The sequence below is a fragment of the Vanessa atalanta genome, chromosome 2 (assembly GCF_905147765.1).
Source record: "Vanessa atalanta chromosome 2, ilVanAtal1.2, whole genome shotgun sequence".
Classification (NCBI taxonomy): Eukaryota; Metazoa; Arthropoda; class Insecta; order Lepidoptera; family Nymphalidae; genus Vanessa; species Vanessa atalanta.
Window position 1 is genome coordinate 4,768,214 of NC_061872.1, and position 18,597 is coordinate 4,786,810.

General features: G+C 32.6%; 3 protein-coding genes and 2 non-coding genes across 5 annotated transcripts; 1 reads left to right on the forward strand and 4 right to left on the reverse strand.

The window, feature by feature from the left end:
* Nucleotide 1: 1 nt before the first annotated feature.
* LOC125074842 (exocyst complex component 2) lies at nucleotides 2-13,366 on the reverse strand. Its single transcript, XM_047686302.1, has 17 exons — nucleotides 13,133-13,366; nucleotides 12,905-13,057; nucleotides 12,626-12,818; nucleotides 12,168-12,279; nucleotides 11,379-11,538; nucleotides 10,517-10,731; nucleotides 10,064-10,179; nucleotides 9,444-9,580; nucleotides 8,996-9,180; nucleotides 8,565-8,732; nucleotides 8,137-8,289; nucleotides 7,106-7,300; nucleotides 6,370-6,563; nucleotides 5,025-5,256; nucleotides 832-1,016; nucleotides 421-480; nucleotides 2-149 (listed from the first exon to the last, which is right to left on the reverse strand). The coding sequence occupies exons 1-17, from the start codon at nucleotides 13,239-13,241 to the stop codon at nucleotides 65-67; spliced, it is 2,652 nt and encodes an 883-aa protein (XP_047542258.1). The 5' UTR covers nucleotides 13,242-13,366; the 3' UTR covers nucleotides 2-64.
* Nucleotides 2,794-2,933, reverse strand: LOC125076010. Its single transcript, XR_007120272.1, has one exon. It is a non-coding gene; the product is annotated as a U4 spliceosomal RNA (small nuclear RNA).
* On the reverse strand, nucleotides 4,519-4,658 carry LOC125076015. Its single transcript, XR_007120273.1, has one exon. It is a non-coding gene; the product is annotated as a U4 spliceosomal RNA (small nuclear RNA).
* A 303-nt stretch (nucleotides 13,367-13,669) lies between the features above and the next one.
* On the forward strand, nucleotides 13,670-17,124 carry LOC125074512 (growth hormone-regulated TBC protein 1-A). The gene is made up of 6 exons (XM_047685845.1): nucleotides 13,670-13,833; nucleotides 13,914-14,098; nucleotides 14,562-14,828; nucleotides 15,045-15,227; nucleotides 15,516-15,769; nucleotides 15,976-17,124. Exons 1-6 carry the CDS (start codon nucleotides 13,814-13,816, stop codon nucleotides 16,078-16,080), a joined length of 1,014 nt encoding a protein of 337 aa, XP_047541801.1. The 5' UTR covers nucleotides 13,670-13,813; the 3' UTR covers nucleotides 16,081-17,124.
* Nucleotides 17,125-17,318: 194 nt separating this feature from the next.
* LOC125074521 (mitochondrial import inner membrane translocase subunit TIM14) lies at nucleotides 17,319-18,189 on the reverse strand. The gene is made up of 3 exons (XM_047685854.1): nucleotides 18,036-18,189; nucleotides 17,720-17,959; nucleotides 17,319-17,649 (listed from the first exon to the last, which is right to left on the reverse strand). The coding sequence occupies exons 1-3, from the start codon at nucleotides 18,036-18,038 to the stop codon at nucleotides 17,533-17,535; spliced, it is 360 nt and encodes a 119-aa protein (XP_047541810.1). The 5' UTR covers nucleotides 18,039-18,189; the 3' UTR covers nucleotides 17,319-17,532.
* Nucleotides 18,190-18,597: the final 408 nt, after the last annotated feature.

The following is an 18,597-nucleotide window of genomic DNA, read 5'->3' on the forward strand; positions in this document are numbered from 1 at the left end:
ATACTGATATATGATAACATTTCTAAAAAAAACATAAATAGCGTGCTTAATAAAATAGCTTACTTTAAACAGTTTCCATGTTGCAGTTGAGACTGGCCAGTTGTAGTTCCATTCGCTTTTTAAAATCTTGTATTAACGTGTCCATGCGTCTGGAAAGTTCGTAAAATATAACATAAAGTAAAAATCTTTATTGAAGTACAAGGATTTATGTATTATCATAATATATGTAATATCATTTTTTATGTTCAAAACCCTTTAGCCAACAGTAAAGGTTAATTGAACTCTTGTATGCAGTTTTATATAACAGCATACATTCTTATTAAATATTATATAATTAGTTCATCTTGCAATAGGTTATATATATTATTGTGTACATAATTTAATTATTTTTATTTGTATGTAAAATTATGTTGAAATTACTTTTTTTCTTCTTCAGTTTCTAGAGGTGGAATACTAGCTATAGTCTCGGCGAGATAATTTCTGAAATAAATAAATACAACAATATGAGTTTTTTCTTATAGCCTTAACAATAATTTACATATATATATGTCGGTTGGGATTGAGGCATAGTCATGGAGAAATAATTAACCAAACACATAAAATATCATACATCTATAATAAAAATCATAAATACCAGCTCGAGACAAAAACGAGACCGGGACACTCAACAAACAAAACTAACGATCGTCTATATCGCGATATTAAATAATTCAGTAGATGCGGCACCCGCTACCCAGGTGCTTAGGCTATTTTTCCCGACGCCTTTGCGGACAAAGAAAGAGGGGAATACCCGAAATCGACAGCAAAACTGGAGCCAGGGATGGTACTCACTCGGCCTTCCGCGTGAGATGCGCGGCGGTGGCGAGGCGCAGCAGCGTGGCCTCGAGGCGCGCGCGGAAGGCGGGTGCGCGCGCGGGCGGCGGCGCGCTCGCCACGAGGCGCGACACCTCCTCGCACACCGTCTCACAGATGTCGCTCACGTAGCGCGAGCACGCCGCGCCGCAGATGCTGTCCACCTGCACCGGACACACCGAACACCACCCCGTTAATGTGAAGGTAGCCATTTTTAAATAATTCGTTAACGGAATTTTAATAAGTTTTAAATCGCTATTCTAAATTTCTTGTGAAACACGATCAAAACATCTACAAATCCTACTTCCTTAAAGATTTCCCATAACTAAAATTAATTTTAGTAGAAAAGATTAAAAATAATTATAATTCTTAATCAGCTAATTTTGGACTTAGTATTTTAAGCAAGGCAAGGCAACATTCAAGCACCACCAAGTGTACAAACAGGCAAAGTTCAATCAAATCAGTTAAAATATGTTTTTTTTTTTTAAATTCATTTAATTTTTACTTCTAGTATAGTAGCGGCACGCTATGATGGCCGTTTTGACGTTTGCCCGCTCATGAAGTTTCGTATTTAATAAATAATTACATCAAAGGAGCAAATTGTTGTTCTTTATTGTCAATAGTGAAATTTATCGAATGTGATTTCTAAACTACAAATATTAGGGTACCGCGAAGTTAACTTTTAACTATTAAATTAATAAAGGACGATTATGAAATAAATGTGAAAATAGATAATATTTTAGAAAATGAACTTATAATTAATGTGAGTGACGATAGCAGTGAGAGTGAAAGCAGCAGTATGGACGACTCCGATTAAATATAGCCACTAGTGTTTTTTTTTTTTTTTTTGTATCAATTTATTTCTTGTATGTAATGTGTTTATAAAGTTATTCATTCTAATTCCAATTTTTGATTTAAATTGATTTCGTTCGAATATATTACTTAAACTTATTTTATATATTTTTTTTATTAAACCTTTTTAATCAGATACTACTTGCAACAAAAACTTGAATTAAATTACTTGCAAAAAAACAAAGATTTGAATATATTATATCGATAATAAATTTACATTTCACATCACTTTTTTAATGTGTCAAAACGGCCATCGTATCTTGCCGCTAGTAGTAATAAAGCTGTTACCACTAGAACACGTATGTAACCCTTACTTAATATATATAGACTCTTCTTAAAGAGTTGCTCAATTAAATTAAAGATGTTTCGAGAAAAAAGTGGTGACTTCCTTGGTTTATTTCGATGGGTTTCTTTTAATTGATCACAAAATCAGTGATAAGTCTACAAGTTACTTTACTTATTCAACCCTCCCTTGTGTAACCCTGTTAGGGTTTCTTTTGAAAGGAATACTAACTAGTTCACAATTTTCGAAGTTGTCGTAGAACATACACAAGAAATAAAAGAAAAAGTCAGCTAAAAATACAGTCCCACAAAAATTATTTCCGATTTTTTAATGTTATGTAAAATTTCTGGGGTATTGATTTCTGACTCAATCATTGCGGCCCAATGTAACTTTTTTGGTACCATTGCTATTAAAAATGAATTATAATCTATCATCAATTGTTCTATATTCATTTTAACAGAAACTTAATTTATTTGTTAGCAGATGTGATGAATTAATTTTTAATCAATTGAATTTACCGCACACTTGGACATGCTTCTAGCTCATAATATGCGTACAAATTAAATAAATCATAAAAGCAATTTTTTATGATAGAAAATTCATAAAAAAATTACATTAAAAACGTTAATAATATCCGACAAATATAATACAATATTCAACGTTAGGGAAGATATAACATAATATGAAAACGCTTTTAATTTAATTTTTACATTTTCACAAACTATTTGAAAAAATACTACTCGGACTTTCATGTCATCCTTACAAGTCTTGACTTGAAGTCTCTCCGATTAATAATTATTTTTGAGGCCGATGAAGGCCTTTCAAAAAGTGCCATAGTGGACGGTATTTCACGTCCACACGGCGGGGTATTGGTAAAGTTTTCAACTAGCAATAATCGCACCTCGGATTAACCTCATTGGTTACGATATTGCCTCTGCGCAAAGTTAACATGAAAGAGTCTCTCAGAGTATAAGAGAATTTGTATTGTACATTCGTTAGCGCGATTTATTTCGACACCAACGCCATCTATTGGCAATTTTATGAATTAAACTACCCAAGCTTTCCGCTAATATTTTCGTTTTAAGCACTACTTATTTGTACCATATAAATTTAAAAAATAATCTTGAACAATTTTTAAAATAAAGTTATCTCAATTTTTTATATTTTTATTTTCAGTATTTTTCTTGTTTTAGTTTTTCAAATTTGGTACCTTAAAATCTAAAATCTATCTCTGGCAAAAATGTTGAAATATGACAATAGATAGATATGAATGGAACGCCATAATGTTGTTTCGTAGAATAGGAAATTTCTAAGACAAGCAAAAATAGAAGACTAGCCGAATGGTACTGTCAAAGATGAAACTTTGCTTAATGCGAATCATACGCTGACTAAAAACTTGGGCTGACGACACTGCTGCCTCTACTTCTATTTGTCATGCGGGAATAGAAAAAGATTTTTACCAGACCAAAAAACAGTAACCTACAAATCCCAAAAAAACAGGAGACTATCATAAGGAGTTGACTACAAACGAGTATGAGAAGTGGTTCAGAGATTTTTTCTGATAATAAATAATCACTTGAATAGCTATGGATGAAATTTATTGATAATGACTTTATCACTGTTGTTATAATCTACATCTTTGTTGAAAAAACAAAGTCCATATCTGTGAAGTATTGCATTTTTCTAACTTTGGTTTATTATCAATAAATATAGAACTTAATATGCGCGCTTATTGCTAGAAGGAATAATATATTTTAGTTAAGAGAGCTTATGATGGATTAGCTGATTTCACGAGTTTTTTGAAAGGGATTGTGAGCCAAATATTTATCAGTAACTTAAAAAAAATACTGAACATTAGTTTAGTCTCTTATTAACAAAATCTATTTAAAAAGTCATAAAACAACATTCCTGCTATTTAACAAATTATTAAAATGCATGTTTTCAAAATTTTTACAATTTAGTGTGATTTGAACTAGGATATTTTCCAAGCCTAAAATTACAAAAAGTAACAAGTCACAATTGGAATTAGTGTTACATATCGATAGACAATCGATAGTCTATCGATAGTTAAAGTGTTAGCGATAGTATCGATAGGCTATCGATAGTATTGTCAAGTGTCATTACGTATAAGAATAAGTATCGATAGTTTAGGTTAAAAGTAATGGTTTTTTCTATACTACCGGTAGTATCAAATGTATTGGTCATGGGGAGCTATCGATACTATCGATAGTATCGATAGTTATTTATTTATACGTTATTTAGTAAGCCATGTAGAAATGACAATATAGAAATGTATAATATACATAATTACATACGACCGTCGATGCCCAAACACGCGTTTCAAAAAAATACAACAGAAACAATAACGAGAACTTTGACTTCGTCGTTATCCTTTTGTCAAATTCATTTTTTGACTATCGATAGTTCTGCAACACAGATTGGAATAAGCCCTCTTAATGTTATGATTGGACAGAAATCGGACTTATATAGTGATTATGAAGTTTATTATGGGAGTGTTGACTATATATGAGGCCGATGAAGGCCTTTCAAAAAGTGCCATAGTGGACGGTATTTCACGTCCACACGGCGGGGTATTGGTAAAGTTTTCAACTAGCAATAATCGCACCTCGGATTAACCTCATTGGTTACGATATTGCCTCTGCGCAAAGTTAACATGAAAGAGTCTCTCAGAGTATAAGAGATTTTGTGTTGTACATTCGTTAGCGCGATTTATTTCGACACTAGCGCCATCTATCGACAGCTTTATGAATTAAGATAATTAAGATTTTTTTTTTTCGAACATATGCTTACAATATTAAATAATTTATTTTAATTATTACTATTATAATAAAGTCAATACTAAATTCCTAATGAAAAAAAAAACATTAATATATTCCGACAGTACGTACATATTAACCAATAATCATAATGCCCTAAGCACGGAAAATATGCGAATCAAATACATACATAATTATATTTTAAGTATTTAGTATTAGTATTGAATTATATTTTGTAATTATGTATCGGGTCGACTTACTTCAGCGTGAACAGCAATCAAGTTGTTTATAATCTCATAGACATAAGGCCTTGCGTCGTCCACGATTGCATCTGGGTCTATCTTGTGTCGGCCCATGTACATGCTGGGCTCTATCGTGCCCACGAGCGGGTCCCCCTTGTGCTCCAGGTACGTCTCTGCAATACTCGATTCGAGATTACTGAGCGCATCTTTCGTAGTTTGTAGAGCGATAACTGGGGTTGGAAATTCGAAACTGAAAAAAAAAGAACTAAGCATTATTTGAGCAGTGATGGTTTCAATATTCTATTTTTTAAACTCATGCTCGTTGATACTCTCCCGATTAGTAATAGAAAAGGAAAAAATGCTGTTTTTAGTAATATTAAAAATATTTACTGATATTAATGCTATTTAACAATATCATTTGAAATCTGTGCCGGTCTATGTATCTATATTATATAAAAGGAAATATCCTAAAAACTTGAAGAAGGCAAGTGAAAGAACCCAATGGTTCGACATATCGAAGCACCCAATGTATGGTATATAAAAAGTTACAAAAATAATTGAAACTATATTGAGATGATTGGAATTTTGACCGTATAACCTACCAAATTATATTTATACATTTCATAATTAAGAATTCATTTTTTGTAAAATAATTTTGTGAACATATATATTAAATATATATATTTAAATATATATATATATATATGTCATGACTACATAGCACGTAAAAAATGCAGAAGTGTTAAACCCACCTTTTGGATAATTTGGTTTTGTTATGCCATAAAATACTTTATATACATATCTATGTACTTGGTCTAACGAATTATTCACTTTTTGACAGATGGCACTAATGATTCGATAATTTTGATTATCGATTCGAGTATAGATATGTTGTATCGATTATCTGCTATTATTGCAGTTGCATACTAATTATATTTATATAGTGGATAAATCACAATGCATATGTTTCTTTATTGTTTTATTTTTCTAATCTAAACTTCTTTATCTTTAAATTCAGAACTAGACAAATGTTTGAAATAATCAGTTAAAATCAAGTTCTAGTTCTTTTGGTAGTACTTATTCTTTAAAGCGACCAATATGGTTTTGCATTTTACCAGTGAACCCCACTGGTAAAATTATGATTATCCTAAGCCGAGAAGTAATGATTAATACCCTAATAATCATGCAAAGTAACCAAACGATCAGGGCCGGATTTCGGGGAGGGCAACCGGAGCGACAGCCCTGGGTCCCCCACAAGAGTCCCAAAATAGACATTCCGAGTACTTACTAAACGTGATATATAGAAATGAATGAGTAAAATAATAATTAGGGCCTCCAGACGTGCAAAGGATGAAGGTCGTACCTGTCGAAGGCGGCGGCGACGCGCGGCAGGGTGACGCGGCGCGCGTAGGCGGCGTTGGCGGCGGCGATGAGCAGGCGCTGCTGCCACGAGCGCGCGCGCGCCTCGCCCGCGCCGCCCGCGCCCCCCGCGCCGCCCGCGCCGCCCGCCACCAGCGGCTGGTCCAGCGCCACCGACAGGCTCGTGTTGTTGAAGTCCTGGAACACGTATTCAACAAACGCCACTGATCATACTTGCGTAGCCGTTATTCGCTCTTCCGTGAGGATTTCTGAGGTAGTTTGTAAAATAAGGCTCGATTTTTTACCCAAAGTAGATAAAATAAGAGATCATGAATAACCTATGGAACGATACTATATAAGACTTATATATTTATAATAAATTAGTTACTCCCCCCGGGATTACATCTGCGTGTGAGGTACTGCAGCTGTTAGTACCCCGTGTCCTGCCAAGATGTAGGCAGAATTAAATGGCGATGAATATAGAAACCTTTACCCACAGACAGAAAAATATAGACAGTTACTTGTACTTACTCAAGAACTTTTTCTATGTAACAGGTAGGCGGACGGGTAAATGGACCATCTGATAGTAAGTGGCCGTCACCGCCCATAGACATTGTGCGCGATAAGAAATTTTAACCATACCTTACATCTCCAACTGTATGAGCTTTAAATTGACTCACTCGAAACGGAACAGAAAGTATTAATCAATTTGGTTTTCAGTAGACACCTGTCATAATTACCTGATCGTCGTGTTGTAAGGCGAGCTCTTGTAAAACACTAACAAAAGCTAACAGGATCTGTTGCGTGTGTTTTTGCAGAATATTTAATGGTTCACTTCCTTCGATCAGCAGCGCCGTCTCTCGCCTGCCGCTCGTGAACACGCACTTGTGTATCGAAGATAACGCGTCGATTAAGTATGTCTCGAGCAAATGCGGCTAAAATGTTAAAAAAAACATATTTCAAAATGTTATTTCATTTTATGGTATAGGTAGGCGGACGGGCAAATGACTACGTGATGGTACGTGGTCACCACCGCCCATAGATTCCTCACAATCACCATTGCCCCACCAAACTTGGAAGCCTTAGCTCCCAACACTTCCAACTAAAGGCACAAGGGACATAAAATCTAATTGTTATGTCCCTTGTGCCTGTTGTTGCACTGGCTCACTAACCTTTCTAACCTGAACACAACAATACCAAGTATTGCAGCTTTGTGGAATGTATGGTGAGTGGATGGTACCTACCCAGACGGGCTTTCACAAGGCTCTACCATCGAGTATTATACAAATGAATTTGAACATTTTCATGTTTGCTAATAATATGTTTATCAAGGGGTTAGGCATCAACTCGTTATCAGACATGATGATATCCGAAATGTAAGTCTATTCGTTCACGTTCGTAATATATCTTTTTTCGATATTCCATCAAATATGGCACTTTTGGCTGTCACGTGTTTTTCTACATCGTACTGACGTTGCCAGCATGTACGATAAAAAAAAATCCTTTTCAAACTTTTTAATGCTTCGATATGTATATTGTTTATATCATAACTTTTAAAATAGTTATTATTAATAGTTTAACTATATCTAGATATCTAAACATGTATAACATTAAAATTGTTAAATTATCGGAATCTCTAATGTAGTGAAGGGAGCATGTAGTAAAAACTTAAGGGCACTCTCATTGTCTCAATCTCATACAACTGCCAATCAACTACTAAAACTAATTCATAACCATATAGTGTAAACGACCAGCAATATTTAAAACATACCAGATCGGTGATGGCACCGTATTCGGAAAACTCCTGGATCTTCCAAGTCTCCTTCTCTACGAGTCCTTTCACTCTCTTGTGCGCTCGCTGCAGGAACACAGTCATTCCGTGCACGCGGTAGTCGAAAATAATTTTCTCTACAACACTCAGTGGCTGCAAATAAAAAAGACCACAGTATATATTATGAATATATATTCTGAACACCGTGCTTCAAAGACGTGACATATAACTTCGAAGATAAATGAATAAGAGCAGCTATTGCTCAATGTTTATCGCATATGGCAACACCGAAAACTGAAAGAATTAAGAGCAAAACATTAGTGCAATTTCTTTTTTAATTTTCAATGAAATTAAAGCTGATGTCCTTATTGATATGTATCACATCCGGAAGAATGACTTGAATGTCTTAGAAATAGACGGTGTCTCACCTGCGAGGGCAGATCGAGCTTGAGCAGCGACTCGTAGGCCTCCCGCAGGCTGCGCAGGTTGGCCAGCAGGCGCGCGCGCAGCGTGTCGGCGCCCGCCGCCGCGCCGCCCGACAGCACGCACGCGCGCACGTGCGTCGAGAACAGCTGCACCGCCGACGTTATCATCTCCTGCGACACATCGCCCCCAGAGTTGCTTTAAAACATATCTCGTGTGACAGGATTATTTAGAAAGCCATCCGCTCTAGCATAAATACTAACAATTATTTAAATCGGCTTAATTTTCTGTATCACATATCACCTTTTTTAACTCGTAATTTTTGGTTCACTACCGAAATAAAAAAAATCCGGCAGTAAAGATCATCGAGTGGTACAAAATATTCTACACGAATGTTCCCTAAGCGATGGAGCTAAGCGGGCCGAGCGGGCGGCACCTTGAGGTCGGCGTGGCGCTGCGGGTCGGCGGGCGCGCCGGCCAGCTCCCCCGCGAAGTAGCGGCGCGCGAGCGGCCACAGCGCGTGCAGCTCGGCCGCCAGCGCGCCGCACGCCGCCGCGCACGCGCCCGCGCGCACCGCGCTCCACGAGCCCTCGCCCTCGCCCTCCTTCGCCTTGCGTCTGCCTGCGACCACCGCGCGAGATCTGCTTTAGTATCCGGTCAAAGGACTGTGACAGCGTGCAATGAATGTGCAAATTAATATGTAATTGAGCACTTCCTAACCGGCTGGACTGAATTAAAATATTTTTTTGAGCGTGATTGAGTTATTATCTATCCATAAGGTTTAGGGTGAGCCCGGTAGATGGCGGTTAGTAAATTAAGTCAATAATTTAATGCTTAAATAGTGAGATTTTGTTTTATTCTATTTTTCTTAATATTTAAATTACTCTTGTCTCCCAATTCCTGTTCTTCCTTCTGTTTGAAGTGGTCCTTTACTTTATTCAGTAGGTTCATGAGATAATCCTTGCGAGTGGTGATTGCGATCCAAGCGGCGTCGCCCTCCCAGTTCAAGCTTATCAGTAATCTGTAACAGAAAAACAATATCCTATGAAATTTATTATTATTATATTTATTGTTGTTGCATTTTAAGAATTCAGATCTTTATAAGTTCTCCAAGATTGTAATATATGTATTTTATGTTATATATTGATCGCCATTGTGTCTTTATTTTATTATTTTACATATTTTTTACAGCACAGTTCTCCCAGTGAAGCTCAAGATCGCGACGGGTGCAACTTTGTCGAAAAGTCGCTTCGAGTTAAATAATAGACTCACGTCTATGGATCGGGTATAAAACCAATATATCATATAAAAAATACTATGGTATATTCTACGAGTCAACTCCTATGATATTCGCACATGTAAGATGATTCTAAGAATTTTTATCGCCAATGAATTTCCTGCGAACAAATCAATGAGTGCACTGAGGCAATTCCTTTGGTAACCATGTCGTGGAATTGACTTTAGGCAGCACGTAAGTCAAAAGTTTTTAAAATATATAATGTACCTGATATATTTGGTTTGCTCTTGGACATTTATGGGCATTGTTTTCATTCTGGTGTGTAAGTTCTCTTTCAAATCTTCTATTTTCTTATCAATTTCATCGAGTATTTTTTGAAAAAGCTGAAATACAATAAAATTTATAAATATAAAATCTTTTCTTTTGTGTATTGATGTTAGAAATAACAGGATTTATTATTCCTTTAGCACTAAAATGAGTAATTTGTTTTCATACTATTTAAGTGGAGCGTTGTAATGATACTAAACTGATAATCTAAGCAAATACCTTTATAAAATGCTTTGAAAGTCTCGTTTATTAAGTAAGATTGAGTTTTATCTACAAAACATATATTCCAAATTTAATGAGGGTAAAACCGTTAGCCAAAACAAGTATTAATTGACACTTCTGTGATCTCCATATGTACATATAAAATAGTATATTATATTTGATCATGATTACCTTAACATCAGTATTACCGAATAAATTTTTCACCCTCGTATAGTCATTAACTACCAAGTCGTATTCCTTCTTCCGTATGTTCTTGTCGATAGACGCCGGCAATTGGAAGAGGAACTTATGTCTCGTGAGAAGGGATAGTGCCTCACGAGTCTTATCAGCGTTCTCCTTACGCGACAGAATCTCAGAGAACAGAGAATCAGCGAGAGTTATTGATTCTAGAAGTTTACAACGGAAAAACATATTCATATTATATCTATATCATTGCATACGAACAAAATATAAAAAGCACAATCGATCTTAATAGTTTACAATTATAAATAAACAATTATAATATAAGAAAATATTATAAAATTAATGATTACTGATGAATTCCAGACTTAATAATACTAGACATCGTCGCTAATTAACAGCAATTCCGATAGATATTAAATACGGCGGCCATTCTCAAGAGAGACCATCATTATGCGGGATATATTTAATTTTATTACACAATTGTGTGCGCAAATATAAGTGTTCTATCTATTCCCTCACGCTGATAATATAATAAGACATGATATCAGAGGCGACTAAATGCTTTTTGATGCAAGGGAATGCAAACACTGCCAATATCCAGGTTGCTACTGCTAAATTCTCAACAGAAAAACCCAATAACCTATTATTGACCCCACATTGGGGATCAAACCAAAGCCTATATGGTAGCTATAAGGTCTCAGAAAGGGACCTTATAGCTACCAAATAGTGCATCAAAGTTAAACTGTTAGGTAATATCAATAATATAATAATTACTGATATTACTAATTATTATTGGTGATATAATCATCGCTTTATAAATACTATGTACCATTAAATATAATATACAAACCTTCAATTGCTGCTTGTAAGCTGGGCAAAGGTTCCTTGCCATTTTTTCTTTGATCGTCTTCATACATATTCTTCAACAAAACAAGTCTATCTAATTGATCCATAACTGCTCCAGTGTTGGCCTTAAGGAAGCTTAGCTGCCCTTCTTTTTGACCTTCAACCTAAAATGTATATATGTATAGAACAAATAGAGAGGGAAGCCAAGTCGTGAGTTATCTTAATCTATGGATTCATGGCATTCTATATTAAAATATATTTTTTTTTGTTTTTAAGCAAAAAATATATTTTCTGCCAGTTTAGAATTAAGCTTTATATTATTATTTATTTGCTTTAATAAACTATTGTTATATATTTTCGATATTGTTTCATGTAATTCATTGGTCTATCTATACTTAAAGTTACAGTTTTGCTGGGATTTTCATTATCACTCCTAACATAATCTAAAATTTTAGTTGTGGGGGAAAAATATGGAAACAGTAATTGAATAAAAGTATTTCATTATAAAAACAATCTTTATATATTTACATATAATTTTTCTGTATGTATTTTTGTCACTGAATGATATATAAAGCTGGGTGGTATTAATATCATATTAATGATTTTTTTTGTTTGTTTGAATGGGTCCCTAGTTTCTTTAGATTGTCACCCATATAGGTGGTGAGGCAATTGTGTCCATAGTAATGTTAAATACATTAGTAAAATACCTAATTCACCTGTAGGAAATCAGGGCAGGCAGCTAAGAATAATATGAACTAAATTGGTAGGAAAGCTTAATAAAAAAAAATAATACCTTTCTCTGCAAGAACACCATCCCTGCTTTTAAATCCTCAAAAGATGTATTACTGTGATGTTCAAGAAGATACCAGCCCGGTTGAAAATTTTCATCACAAAGTTTTCCTGAACTGAAGCAAATAAAATTAAATAGGTATATTTTATTATAATTGTTTTAAAATAGAATAAGCCAATATTTAATTACTGTTCTTGTATGGTTTGTCATAAATTTTGTTATTATGAATATTGTACTTCATAATTTATGTTGACACCATTGTAATACCTGAATATTGATTGATAGCCATTAAATAGTTTTAAAACAGTGATTGTTGATCAGTACAACAGCAAACACAGAGTAATGTGACACAGTGTCTATTTTATTATTTTGTTTTATTTAGAATTTATAATATTACCATTGTTATCAATGCCAATCCAGGTTATATTTAATTGTATGAAAGTTTGCTTGAACTTGATTACCTGTCTGGAAATAGCTCATGCAGCTCTTCCTCTGGAAATTTACAATCATCCCCTTCGGTTGATAGGCCAAGTGGGTCAGGAGGGGTGTATGCTGTGGGTGACATTGGTCTCCTTCCCCAAGGTAAAGACGGGGGAGCTGCTTCTTCTACCCATACTGCACTTTCCTTTACTGGACCTATTGATTCGTGGTACCCTAAAAACTTGCATGTTTTATATTTAAAGAAAAAAAAATGAACAGTGTATGGGCAAGTTATGTTAAGTAATTTTAAAGTAACATACCTCTAAACTGGACAGTGGATGTTCCCTCTCCACCAGACTTGGTGGTAACTATTATATCACCACGACCCTTACAGGGACCAGATCTTGCTACTATCTTATTTTTACTTTTCCATTCTGCTGAAAGCAGGCACTCGCATCCACAAATCTTCAATCCTACAATTCATGTTTGGTAATAAATCAAATAAACAGCATGATAAAGAAATAAGAAATAATTCTACATTTACCTACCTATTAAATCTGTAGCAGTAGTACCTAAAAACTCCCCCCTAATAGTCACTCTAGTTCCTGGAGGTCCTTCTTTTGGAGAAATACCAGTAACTACAGGTGGTGGACCCATACTTACAAATACAAAGTAAGTACTTATCTAATTAATAAGCCTCTTGAATATTATATTCCTTGAACAATTTCATGAATTATTTAAATATAAACACTACCAATTTTTGATATTTGTTATCAATCAAAGAATATAGCTGTCACTTTGATTAATTATATTTTTTTAAATATTTTGTTCAAAGGCAAAATTATTGTACCTCACAGCCGATATTGGATTATACTTGTAATGTTGATTACAATTTACAATCAAAATTCCAATCTCGTTTGATGATACATAAGTATTTTTTAACCTAATGTGGAATGTATGTAACAAAATATAACACATTTTATGCGTGAGTTGAAACGTATTAAGATAATTAATTATATTTTATCTATGTTACATTCATTCATTCAAACTTCATTCTCGTTTCTGTCATGTATGATGTAGACTGATAAGTTCATAGTACTCGAATGGGGTGTTTTGGGGGCGTTGCTAAATATAATACTATAGTGATTTTGTAAATATTATTATTCTTACATTATGCATTTTTTTATTAAAGCACAATAATTTTTAGTAAAAAAATATAAATAATAAAAATGGCTCACTCCAGTTTCAGGTAACAATAAACTAAAGTACTACAATGCTTGTAGTTTAATTTACTCTTAACAATATATTGACATAATTATTAAATTTCAGCACAGTAGATGAATATGGCTTTGAAAGACATGAAGATTTTGATTATGAGAGCTATGAAGAGTTCATGTCTGTTTATCTCAAGGTTTTGGCCTCCAGGGCACAAAAATGGGCTAGTTTGCTTGGAGAAGGAAAGTCGGTCAAACGGACTAATACTGTAAAAAGATATGTGCGCAAAGGAATACCCAGTAAGTTATATAATAAATACGATGTTTTATTAATTAAACCATGAATATGTTGTAAAAATAATGACATCAGAAAGAAATATTTTTATGTGAAAATGCTGCTTACAAATAAACAATATTTCTCTCATGCATAATAGAATATATCTGTTGTAAATTACTGTATCACTAATTACAATAAAAGTACCAAAACATTACATAATTTTGAATATGTACAATACAAATTATACCATTTTTTATTTGAATCTGCCTGTAATGTACAACTATTCATTTATAATATAATCAGTTTTATCTTATCTTGAATACACATCTAAATTGTATTGATGAGTATAGCATTCATGGAATATTCACAATATGCATTGTTAAATGAGGAAGTTTTATTCCAAAAGTAGCAAATTTATTTTAGTAATATTTTTTGTATCTAATGTACAGCAATACATTAAATTATTTCATATCTAATCAATTTCAGGCGAGCACCGTCCTTCAGTGTGGATGGCTATTTCTGAGGCTGATAAAATGAAGGAACAGAGTCCTGATTTATATCAAAAGATATTAGACAGTCCCTTTGAAAAAGAATTAGTTGATATTGTAAAAACTGATCTACCACGTACATTTCCTGATAATATATATTTCACCAAGGAAGCAAACCATCAGGCTCATCTTTTCAATGTGCTTATAGCTTACGCTCACAACAACAGGGTTGTTGGTTATTGTCAAGGACTAAATTACATTGCTGGTAAAACGCAAGTTATTTATTTCAATCTATAATTAATATACAATAAAAACACATAGAAGACTGAAAATTAATAATCAAATTCTATTTACATTAAACATAAAATGTTTGAAGTAAAAATTGTAATCAAAATATTCAAATAGAATTATTAAATTTTACAAATTTCTAACAAATTTTATTTAAGATTTTTCAAAAGTTTTTTTTTGGGTTTGTCTCTAGGTTTACTATTACTTTCAACAAAAAGTGAAGAAACCTCCTTCTGGTTGCTAAAAGTATTAGTAGAGAAGATACTTCCGGACTATTACACGAAAACAATGGATGGTTTGATAGTAGACATTGAGGTGTTATCTGAACTAGTCAAAGCAAAAGCTCCTGATGTTCACCAGCATGTGATTAACTTAGGTTTGTTGTTTCAAAATAAATCCAAGCACTTATCTACTTCTTATCATAAAAGATAATTTATGGCACCATATTTTGTAATACAAATTTTATAATACTCTTGTTTATTCTTATCAGGATTATGATGTCATATTTAAATATATATATATATATATATATATAAATGAAGTTTTAATCTCAAAAATTATAATATAAGAGAATTATTTATTAGATATCATTATATTTATTTTAAAAAAATATTTCTTTTTACTAGGTATAACCTTAAATTAATTTATTTAATCTCTGATACAGGTCTGCCATGGGCTGTTATTACCACTAAGTGGTTTGTATGCCTTTTTGCAGAAGTTTTACCCATTGAGACAGTCTTGAGAATCTGGGACTGCCTTTTTTACGAAGGCTCCAAAATATTGTTCAGGGTTTGTCTGACTTTGATTAAAAACAATCGAGCATCTATTATGGCATGTAAAGATTTCACCTCCTTAGCAGAATGTTTTAAGGCTATTGTGAAGAATGCCAGTGCATTGCACTGCCATGAATTCATGCAGGTAAGACATCCAGATATCATTTGGAATATATTTCATTCCTTATTCCTTAATTGTTACATACTTGATTATTTGTCATTAATGTATCAGCCCCATATTTGTAACAATTGAAAGAAAGTTACTCCAATGTTTTTTATACAGGGATCTTTTGTTACTATATTTTTTTGTAGATAATTTTCACAGATTTACACAGTTTAAAATCTTTTCAGTCAATATTTAAAGTACCTGGAACCCTTTCCAACTCGACAATATTAAAACTCCGTGCGCGTTTTGCAAAGCAACGCCGTGAACAGCAACAGAAGGAACCACGGTGAACCACTTGCTCTGCCGTGACTAAAGGAACTTTTGATCTCATCTTGTCAAAAGATTTACCAAATTATTAATTTTATTTGTATAAATGGCATTTTTTTTTAAATATGCACATTAATAAAGTGTATAGAGAAAACTTTATTCAAAGTCATTTTAACTAAATAATTTGTATTAGACAGTATTGGTATTGTTTACTACAACATTGTGTTATAGTAAATTAATTGTAATTAAGTATAAGTAACTTTTAAATTATTGATTTTTTCAACCTTTACATTTTATGAACATGACATACATTTTTGTTTATATGACTAATATGCATTGTGCTGTTATAAATTGTTATGTTTCAAATTTTGATGAGATGATTTCTCTCTATTAGATAAAAAATCAAGACTATTCAGATGATACAACTATTTCCAATTACCATTATTTTAAAATTTGCTCTCAATAATCAGCTGTTAAGTACTAGGTATCCTAGAGTTAGTATTTATTTTACATAAGCATCCATATGAGTGAGAATATTTATGTAAATTATGAACTCCTAAATGAAATTAATATATTGATGCATTGTAAATCAATAAATTATGAATTTGGTTTCAACATATTTATATTTTTAATCCACCGCACATCTGGATAAACTGTAATATTTTAACGATACTGGCTGGTTTGCTTAAAAGTAGTATTTAAAAAATATCAATAAGCACAAACAAATTTAAGTCAAGATTAAATAATTCCCTATTTTTGAGCAGAAAACTTTGTATTTCTGCAATTTGAAAAATGGAATTAAAAAGAAAATAAACCTTTTATTTCAAGTAGATTTAGTTAAAATCTAAAAAATTGAATTTGATATGGCCAGTAAGAACTAAAGTTAAATGACAATGATAACAAGATACTCTTATTCGTAATAGTAAAATACATGATAATAGTTTTTAAAAATCTATCATTGTTAAACTTATTAATAAAAAATAGTAGTTTCAGATTTCTATTTTTATATTATTTTATAATGGCAATTAAGATTCTTACTGTAGCAAAAGCTGTTTGTAAATCAATTTTATAATACTTATGTCAAATCTTGATGTGTGTTTACTGTATTATTAAACCTTAACTTAGATATATTTGTGCAGAATTCCATTCATGTGAGTTTTGTATTAATACTTGTTTGAGAGTTATTTGTAATAGAATAAATTATTGCAACGTTATATGTGATTGTTTATTTTCTAAATCTATCTTAGATTTTTAACATGGGATTCAATTACTTACAACTATTTATTATTTGAACAAATCAACTTTATTAAATATTTTTCATTTTGTCACTCTTAATATTTGCAACTTTTACTTTTAAATGGTCTTCTACTAATATTCTACTTCATAAACTAGCAATATGTTCAATTTTAGTTTTTGAATAGCTAACTATATTTTATTACACTAAATTAATTATGTAAACTAAATTAAAAACAGTATTATGATTTTCCACTTTCAAGTACATCTTTAGCTTCATTGATTTTAGCAGCAATAAGCGGTGACCCACCTTTATCTGGATGGTTGAGTAACATTATTCGTCTGTGAGCTTCACGTATCTGTAAAGTATAAATATTTTATTGTCCATAATGAATAGTTAGAAATAACAAATTTTACCAGAAGAAAGACCTTAGCTTTATTTGCTGTAGGGCTAACGCCTAGTATTAAGGATGCTTCTCTTTTAGTCATTTTCGGCTCAAATCCTCCTTTATAAAACTTTGAATTAGCTAAACTTTCTGTATCAAATTTGGGTAAATTCTTCAAAGCTTCCGCAAACTTCACAGATGCATTTGGCATTTGTCGCAAAATATAGCGACCTGCAAATCCAACTGCAGCCATACCTAAGCCAGCTAAAATTATTGAACTCGCCTGAAAGTTATTTATTTAGTGTTTCATCATTATGGCAAATGGCAATATAAAAATTATTTGAGGTTATCATACATACCATTTTAGGTGTAAGTACACATACGTTAATAAAATCTAAAAAACCTGATAATTAAAGTTTTGCTCTATATAGCATATTCATCAAAATTTTAATTTTAAGTTATTTTTCAATAACATACTACCATCATACATTGACTTTGACAATTAATTTTATTATCTTTATATGACAATTTGACAAATCTAATAACAGATTAGAAAAGGGCATTTTCGCACTGTTGCAATTTAAGAATACATTTATGCATTTTATATTTTAAATACAAATAGATTATATCAAACATGAGCAATATTCCCGGTGCTACCATCATATAAAATGTTTAAGAAATAATTTTAATATTTAATAAAAAAATTTAACCATAATACTTTTTTAATCAATACTTATTATGATGATGACCACCTTATAAAGTAAAAAAAATATCTATACATGCCTTAAAAATGTATCTTGCATTTAATTGGAAAGATTTATATGTTTTAAAATTTAGCAGTCCGTAATTCAGAAAATAACCAAAATTCTAGTAGATTTTTAAATATATAGTTATCGAATAGTTTAATAATTCTACATAAAA